At 28.8% G+C, this 8,541-nt stretch overlaps 3 protein-coding genes across 5 annotated transcripts; 2 read left to right on the top strand and 1 right to left on the bottom strand.

The window, feature by feature from the left end:
- Positions 1-1,769: 1,769 nt before the first annotated feature.
- Positions 1,770-5,821, top strand: LOC145933174 (uncharacterized). Of its 2 annotated transcripts, none has more exons than XM_083032726.1 (8): positions 1,770-2,002; positions 2,976-3,344; positions 3,416-3,823; positions 3,990-4,052; positions 4,555-4,620; positions 4,776-4,917; positions 5,031-5,117; positions 5,203-5,821. In XM_083032726.1, exons 2-8 carry the CDS (start codon positions 2,991-2,993, stop codon positions 5,232-5,234), a joined length of 1,152 nt encoding a protein of 383 aa, XP_082888852.1. In that variant the 5' UTR covers positions 1,770-2,002; positions 2,976-2,990; the 3' UTR covers positions 5,235-5,821. The 2 variants fall into 2 exon arrangements, with proteins under 2 accessions (XP_082888852.1, XP_082888848.1); XM_083032722.1 differs by having other exon boundaries at positions 1,771-2,002; positions 5,031-5,068.
- Positions 2,101-7,131, bottom strand: Mrpl43 (mitochondrial ribosomal protein L43). 2 transcript variants are annotated; one of them, XM_083032808.1, is made up of 5 exons: positions 6,750-7,131; positions 6,545-6,651; positions 6,261-6,466; positions 5,939-6,085; positions 2,101-2,222 (listed from the first exon to the last, which is right to left on the bottom strand). In XM_083032808.1, exons 1-4 carry the CDS (start codon positions 6,884-6,886, stop codon positions 5,942-5,944), a joined length of 594 nt encoding a protein of 197 aa, XP_082888934.1. In that variant the 5' UTR covers positions 6,887-7,131; the 3' UTR covers positions 2,101-2,222; positions 5,939-5,941. The 2 variants fall into 2 exon arrangements, with proteins under 2 accessions (XP_082888934.1, XP_082888926.1); XM_083032800.1 differs by lacking the exon at positions 2,101-2,222 and having other exon boundaries at positions 5,799-6,085.
- Positions 7,132-7,208: 77 nt separating this feature from the next.
- On the top strand, positions 7,209-8,137 carry LOC145933272 (H/ACA ribonucleoprotein complex subunit 2-like protein). The gene is made up of 3 exons (XM_083032832.1): positions 7,209-7,544; positions 7,685-7,757; positions 7,836-8,137. The coding sequence occupies exons 1-3, from the start codon at positions 7,379-7,381 to the stop codon at positions 8,065-8,067; spliced, it is 471 nt and encodes a 156-aa protein (XP_082888958.1). The 5' UTR covers positions 7,209-7,378; the 3' UTR covers positions 8,068-8,137.
- The last annotated feature ends 404 nt before the right edge of the window (positions 8,138-8,541 follow it).

Genomic DNA, 8,541 nt, shown 5'->3' on the forward strand with positions numbered 1-8,541 from the left:
ACATACTGACAGCTTGACAAGGAGAGAGATAATCGTTCTGTCTTTGTCTCTCTTGCATTACGTATGTAGTAGCGTCCATGTAGGCACAGATACTAATATATTGAGCACACGGATGCGATTATTGCGAGATATGTCAGTAAGAACCGACTATCGTATTACCTTTGTTTCTCTGTATATGTAAAACGAGGATAACGCGATATCTTAGATCTTGCTCCTAACCATATCTTCCAATAATTGTATCTTATTGTATGCCGTATCTCGCATATATTATGTATCTCAAATTATAGAATAATGATTTATTAAATATTAAAATATATATATTTTTTAAAGATTATTATATATATGTATAATTTAGAAAGAATATTTAAAATATTTATAAGTTTATATATATATGTATATATATGATTGACAAGTATGTATTATCTTGATTTCTTTTCGATTATATATTGATGTTACTGTATAAAAATATCAGCTGCATAAAGAATAATATAAGGAACTTATGAATAACATATAAATAGCTCAATGCAAGAGGTGTTCGGTCTATCACCCTGAAAACTCGAGTTCAAGTCTATCGGTATATATATTTTTTTTTATATTTATTATTATTGGAATATATAGAAATTATTAACTAAAGGCGATATACTTAAGAATTTTTAAATATTGAAAATATTTCAATAATTTTACAACTACAAACACATTGTATATATAAATGCAAAAAATTCGGTAAATAAATTAATCCAGTAATAAATCTATCTCTCTAAATCAGTAATCAATATATATATATATATATATATATATACCTATATATATATGTATATATATATATATATATATATATATATATATTAGTTATTGATTTATTACAGGATACATTATAATTTATTCACGGAATTATTTTGCATTTTTATGTATATGATAGTTGTAAAATAATTGATATTTTCAATATTTAAAAATTCTTAAAGTTAATCGCCTTTAAAAATATATTTTTTAAAATAATTTTTATATATTCTAATATATTATAAAAAAAAATCATATCGATAGACTTGAACTTGAGTCTTCAGGGTGACAGACCGAACACCATGCATTGAGCTATTTATAATATGTTACTCGTATGTTCTTTACATCACGATTTATATGGAGCAAGTATTCTTATACAGTAACATCAATATAATCAAAAAGTAAGTAATACATATTTGTTAGCCTATAAATCTACAATTGCCACTACATGTTAGACAAGAATTCTCTCCTTGTCTCTCTATCGCGCTGACGATACATATAAAATATCGATGAAAAAGTACAAGTGAAAAAGCAATAAATTGCCAAGTCTAATAAGCGCCCGTGTCTTACATGTTGTATATTAGTTCACTCTGCGAATTATTATTTTATCATTATTATTTATCATTGTACAATTTGGAGACATATATATAAATTTTTGATACTATTTGTTATATATACGCACATATGTGCATAAGCATATATAAAATTTACAAAAAGTGGGTGCTTATTAGCCTTGCTACATTCCTGCCTTCTGCTACGGAAGGCCAGAAAGCATTTTCAAGCCGTATCTCGCATGTAGCATGTCACGTGATTAGCACGGTAGAGGAACAAGGATAACGTGATTATCGATCCTTGTCTCTCTACCGTGCGTCCGCGTGAGCAATGCAATAGTGTGTACGTGTACGGATATACACCACTACATAGAACCTGAAATTGGTTTTTCAACGTTGGTAACACTGAAACCGGAGTTTCGCGTTGTCACCGCGCGAGGTCTCCAACATCAATTCGGAGTTTGCCTGGGTCGCCTGCCGACCCTTAAATAGAGATGAGATCACGGCGATCACGCTACTAATACCACTGTACGAATACGTGGTCAGTCACTCCCTACGTCGGATGAAACAAAGAAACATACGTCAAGTTATGTGCGACGCGTGAACTAAGAAGTACTTTGCGTTGAAAAAAGTGTACAATATTTTTATTTTTTGAGCACACTTTTAACCATCAGGTAAGTGCATTATTTATAACGTTTTATATAAATTGGGATTGCAGTAATATAAAAATTTTATTATATCATAGTAATATAAAGAATTTGTAAGTAATATAAAAGATCAGTATAATCGTTGTAAAAATTTTACAACGCAAATTATATAATTATGTCGTGATTGCATTATATATACATATATATATATCGATACACGTCACTTAAAGATGATGGCGTAGAAAATCTGCAACAGTTATTCATCATTCGTGCATATTGATAATTTACCAGTTTCTTTTGCAAGTCTTTTCATATTTTTATATTTTTACGTCTCAATATATAAATTATATATTTTTGTATATAAATAAATAAATAAGAAAAATTAATTGTACAACTATTAAGTAAACATATGTTACTTTATCTTATGTTTTGTAGATATAAGCTTCAATATCATTTTATTTGTGCAATAGAATTTTTAATAATATGTTGACAAAATTATTAAAATGTATTAACACTAAGATGGCTAGATATTTATAATTTTTGAATGTTAGCAGTTAAAGTTTTGCTTCTTCAAAATAATTAATAGTAAATAAAAAAGATAAAGATTAAAGTTTAGATATTGATTGTTTTCAAGGTCTACTCTTTTTTTATCAGTAAATATTGTGCTAATCTTATCTTAGAAAAGATAAATATTTCCAGCTATATATTTATAATTTTTATTGTGTGAAGCTATATATTTATAAAACTTGATATAAACTTTGCTTTCCTCATTAATTTTATTGTGTAGTTTTCATTCTTTTGTACTGAAAAGATAATATTATTTTGTTACTAAAACTCATTTAAAAAATTTTTCAGAATATATATTTTGTTTTATATATATATATAAGTGAAAATACATAGCGTAACACAATAGAGATTATTTATTTTTATTTACACTGTATTAATGTAAATTATAAAATAAAATTAAGAATAATTTTAAAGGAAGATTTATCTTTTTTAGGAAGCTTGATTCATCATGGAAGCATACGCACGTGCTCCAGATCCTTTAACAAACGCTGATGACATGGCCAGTAATTGGCATAGTTGGAAAGAAGATTTTATCATATTTATGAAAGTAACTGGATATATCGATAAACCCAATGAAATTCGTGCAAATCTTCTAAAAAATCGGATTGGAAAAATTGGTATTGATGCAATACAAAAAATATCCTTTGACAAGCCAGAAGATAAAGATGACATGGATATATTAATTGCAAAACTGGAAGAATTCTTTAATCCACCAAAAAATGAGGCGTTTGAAAGATATCAGTTCTTTACAAGAGACAAAAAACAAAACGAAACCATTGAACAGTATATAAATATCTTAAAAGTATGTTACAATTGTAATGCTTTTTTGTTGTAATATTTTGTGTTTGATATTGACATTTCTGTTGTTTGTAGGACAAAGCCAAAACTTGCAATTTCAACGACATGACAGATAGTATTATACGAGATAAAATCATTCTTAACATTCAAGACAAAATACTTCGTAAAAAATTTTTTGAAGTAAACAAATTAAATTTGCAGAAACTGGTAGCAATTTATAACGATTATAATATCAATACAGAAAAGATGAAACAAGTTACTAAAGAAACTACAGAATCCACAAGCTCCACAAGCTCTGCAAGCTCCACACAGAAGCTGCCAATTAATAATATTAATGCAAAGAAAAAATGTTGGAGATGTAATACTCAACATCCACAAGGAAAATGTCCCGCTTGGGGATCAAAATGTACAAAATGTGGTGATGTAAATCATTTTACTCAATGTTGCCAAGGCCCTAAACCTAAGTGGAAACCAAATGAAAAGGTAATTATAATGATGATTAATTAAAAGATTCTATAATGTAATTAGAATGTTAAAGATTAAAATAATACATTTGTTTGAAATTAAAAATATGTAACTTTGTTATTCAAATTTTTATCTTATGTATATGATTTATCTTATTTATGTTATTTATTCTTTAATGTTATAGATAAATAATTTATTGGATCCAATGGTACAAGTAAACATGCTAATGCAAGAAACTGTTTCAAAGGTAAATAAGATAAAAAAAAATTTTGAAAATGTGAAAAAGAATTAATGGTAAATGGCAGTGCCACACATTTGTATTTTCTTCTATATAATGTATATCTATAATAATTTTTTTATATCATGAATATATAATATGATATGTATGCATTTTAATTTTGAAAGATATTCTGTATGTATATTAGTTACATAATAAAAGTTATGTCATTGTCATAAATATAATTGTATATTCTATTTTCATATAATAATAATATATTCCTAATGACACGCATGTGTATATCTTTCTATATATTATTCGATATAGATATTCGTACTATGCTAAAATTTCAAAAAAGATACAGTTAAATTATTTCAGTATTCAGATATATTGAAAGTTTTTGTTTTGTGTAAATAAAAAAAATATATAATGGGCAAATAAAATATTTCTGAGGGAAAAAATGTTAGAAAAATGAATTAAAAATGTTAAAAAAAGTTTTAAAACTAATATTATAAAGATAATTTTGTTGTAGAATAACAACAAAGGACAGAATCAGGCAAATTCTGAAGCTAAAAATATGGATCCAATGAATAAAATGGTATTAACTCTATCAAAGAATTCATGAATTAGATTTTCATAAAGTATATTTCTATAATATTTACTAATTATAATTAATTTATACCGTAATTTTAACTAATAGTAAAAAGCAAATAATAAAGATGTATGTTTTCATTAAGAAAAAATATTTTCTAGCCTAGTTTTCCAGATATTCCAGTATCTAGTGCTACAAATTCAGCTTTCAACAATGATACACTTGATTTTGTAATGTTAGATGCAGGCCCAAGTTTACGTTTCAATAATACCAGAAGTCAATCGACATTTTCGAAGAATACACGTGCGTATCTTATAGTATTATTTATATTCATATAACAGAAATCTAAAAGAATTTCTTTTTTTAAAACAACAAATGTGCAATACAATAAAATATAACTATTATATTTATTACAGAATATACTGATTCACGTATGAAGGAGGCTAAACCAACGGTAATTTTCGATGTACCTAACATAAATAAATACATAAAAGATCCAATCAGTATGCATGCATTAATATTTAATAATTAAATGTGGATTCATATTATGGCATCATATAAAATATCCATGTTTTTTTTCTTTTACAGGAAGCACAGGCAGGCTCTTCTCCAAACAATAATTTCCAATATATACAACCATATCGAACATACACTTCGCAAAACAAACAATTTAAATATAATCAAAAAGATCATCAAGATAGTTGTATACTGTCTTAAATCTTTTAATTTCAGTAAAATATTTTATGTGTTATATATTTTGCAGAATTGTAGTAATAATAAAAATTTCTGTTAATGTCTCTCGGTTGTAAGATCGTTGCGCAGAACCGTTATTTTATAATCAGAACGCGAATTTGTTTCTCTTTTAAGAACGATCCTGTAAATCTTGTCAGCGGCTTATCTGGACGCAAGTGAGACAAGATTGAGAACGACAATTTATAAATTTGATGTTTTTTTACCCATAAAAAAAGAGAAGTAGTGGAGGAAGGGAAGACGGTATATATAATTCGCGATCTTGCAATTGAAGCAAAAACAAAAATTATAACCAGGAGACACTGTATTTTATTTTATGTTTAAAAAAATGTATTGTAAAATCGGGGAAAATCTAATAAGATTTTTATATTTTATAATATAAGAAATTAACATTTACTTATATAAAATGTACATTGTACAATGGTACACTTCATATATAATAAAACTGTTAAAATAATTTTTCTGTTGTGTATACTGGTTATATATTCATAACATAATAATATGATTCTACTTTCTGTACTATATATTTAATATTATATGTACATTATGAAGATTAAAAATAAGAAAAACTTACAAATTATGCTCTTTGAATTTGTTCAGCGTCTTGAGTGACTATAGAGTCGTCTGTTCTATTATCATCAGCCAACTGCTGAGCTTTGAATAATTCGATGAGTTTTTCCGTTGCCGTAGGATGATATTTAACAGTTTTGCTAAGCTCCTTCTGCAAAAGGAAAAATAATATATATATATGTCTGTGTATGTATGCAAAATGTGTATAAAATCAGAATATATATTTCATTTTAATAAATATGATTTTTATAACATGTGTTATATATACAATATTATTAGTCTTTTTAATCCAAAAATATTAATTGTTTTGAATAAAGCATAATTACATTCGGAAACTGTGCCAAGTTTAACTTTGGGTCTCTAAAAGTAAATGGTGTCCACGGGCCTTGGATTGACGGAAAATCTGTATGCCACAGTTTACGCAGTCTCAATGAAGCACTGTTATGAATCTGAGTGCGAAACAACTCCATCCACTTTGTAACATCATCCCGACTGTAATTAGAAACGTCCATCCATTGTGTACCGCCATTTACTAGACACAAAATATACGTTATATCAGTGTCACCTGTTGATGTAAAACAATAAACTTATTTATTTCTTAGATGCATACAATATTCAGCGGTTATAACTGGATGCCTGTGTCTTCTTGGTTTAACGTACACGACGATTCCTGGATTATCTCTCGCATATTGAACTAGATCGTGCTCTATGAAACCTCTACAACACACAAAATTAAACACTACTTTAATAATCCTTCACTATTATATATAAAAGTATCCACAAAAGTAAACATATATAGGTTAGGTATAAATTACCTCATTCCTCGACTTGTACCATGAATTTTGCAAAACTTTAAAGTTATCCTCTGCAGTTGACAGACGTAACGTCCTATCCCAAGACCGAGAGGTGCTCGTGGAAATCCAGATGGGAGAAATAAACATTTATTCGACATGATTTAAAAAATGCGATACTATAACCATAACCTACAAACTCTCTTCTCTCACTCCCACTACTTGGTACAGGCGCAGATGACGGCAGTGTTGCTAATTTCAGGTCGCGCAACACGGGACGGGAGCACACGGGAGAGAGAGAGCGCGTGTCAATGTGTGCGGCGCGTTCGACAGTTCGACATCGACTTTAACCTTTAACCTTCTGCGCAACGCGGTCACGCCGTCGGAATTCGGTGCGCGGAGTGGGGGAGAGTGGTGGGGGTCGGCTGGTGGGGGGACGCGCACGCCGGTGCGCCGCGCACGTGTGAACGCGCCGGCGCGCATCCCCCCCACCCCACTGGCACTTTGCGCGTTGCGTGGAATGCGTGGATGACGGCCCGGTCTTTCGTATAGGTTAGAAATTCTAGTGGTGGAGGAAGAGTTTCAATTTGAAGATAAACACGTGCAGAGATCTCGTTGTAAAATCGTACAATTCGAAAATATTCACGTAAGAAATGCAAGAAATCAAAATGGAAGTTGACGAGAGTATAGTAAAAGAAGAAAATGTCGATGCTCCAGAAGGGATGAGCTATGAGGAAAAGCTACAGCTTGTGAATGCTATTGCCAAACCTATGGCATCTAAAAAATTAACCAAAAAGATCTATAAATGTATAAAGAAAGGTAAGCTATTTCAGTTGTTATTGCTAGCATTTTCTGGAATATAAATATATAATATAATCTATATAATCTGTATGTATAACATAATATTTTCATTTAAAATATATGTTGATTATATGTAAGTAATTATTTATTTATTACAGCATCCAAGCATAAGACATACCTGCGCAATGGCTTAAAGGATGTACAGAAGCATCTTCGTAAGGGTGAAAGAGGGTAAGCTATAGTTTCCTTAAATGAATAGTGAATTGCATATTGATTATAAAGTATTATCACAAATATTTCTTACTTTAGTTTGGTCGTCTTTGCGGGAGATGTATATCCCATTGAAATTATGTGTCACTTGCCAATTGTGTGCGAGGACAAAAGTATTCCTTATTGCTTTACTCCATCAAGATTGGATATTGGTACAGCGATGGGTGTAAAGCGTGGCAGTCTCATGGTGCTTGTAAAAGAACATGCAGATTATAAAGATCTGTATGATGAAGTTAAAAGTGCGATGATAACGCTTTCCACACCTCTATAGCTTTTACATTTAGTTTACACTTTATTTTATATATTCTGTATATAATAAATATTTTATTTTTAAGACTCAAGATTATACAAATTCTCTCTCATGTCTTTCGTTAAACCATTCATAAACCGTTTTGTATAAATTGTTACAACTATTCTATCATTAATCCAAATCCATTACTTTACAATATATCATCATATTTCTCATTATACAATACTTTATATTCGTGTTTATAATATATATATATCTGTAAAACAGATAATATTTCTATTAGCAATTAAAGATTTATGGAAAACATTTATTTTGTAATGTTTCCCAAGATAATAGATGTATGAGATAAAGATTAAATTGTTGAGATTGTAATTTTTAAATAAAATATCTTTTTACTTAATAAAATGTCAAATAGCTTTAAATTGTTATTAGCAGTGAACGTATTGCAGCTTAAAATACTATTGATTATATACTTTAAAGACTTTTAAAAATCTT

This window comes from Prenolepis imparis, unplaced genomic scaffold, assembly GCF_030444845.1.
Source record: "Prenolepis imparis isolate NDT839.2.m4 unplaced genomic scaffold, iyPreImpa1.0 SCAF_1, whole genome shotgun sequence".
NCBI lineage: Eukaryota > Metazoa > Arthropoda > Insecta > Hymenoptera > Formicidae > Prenolepis > Prenolepis imparis.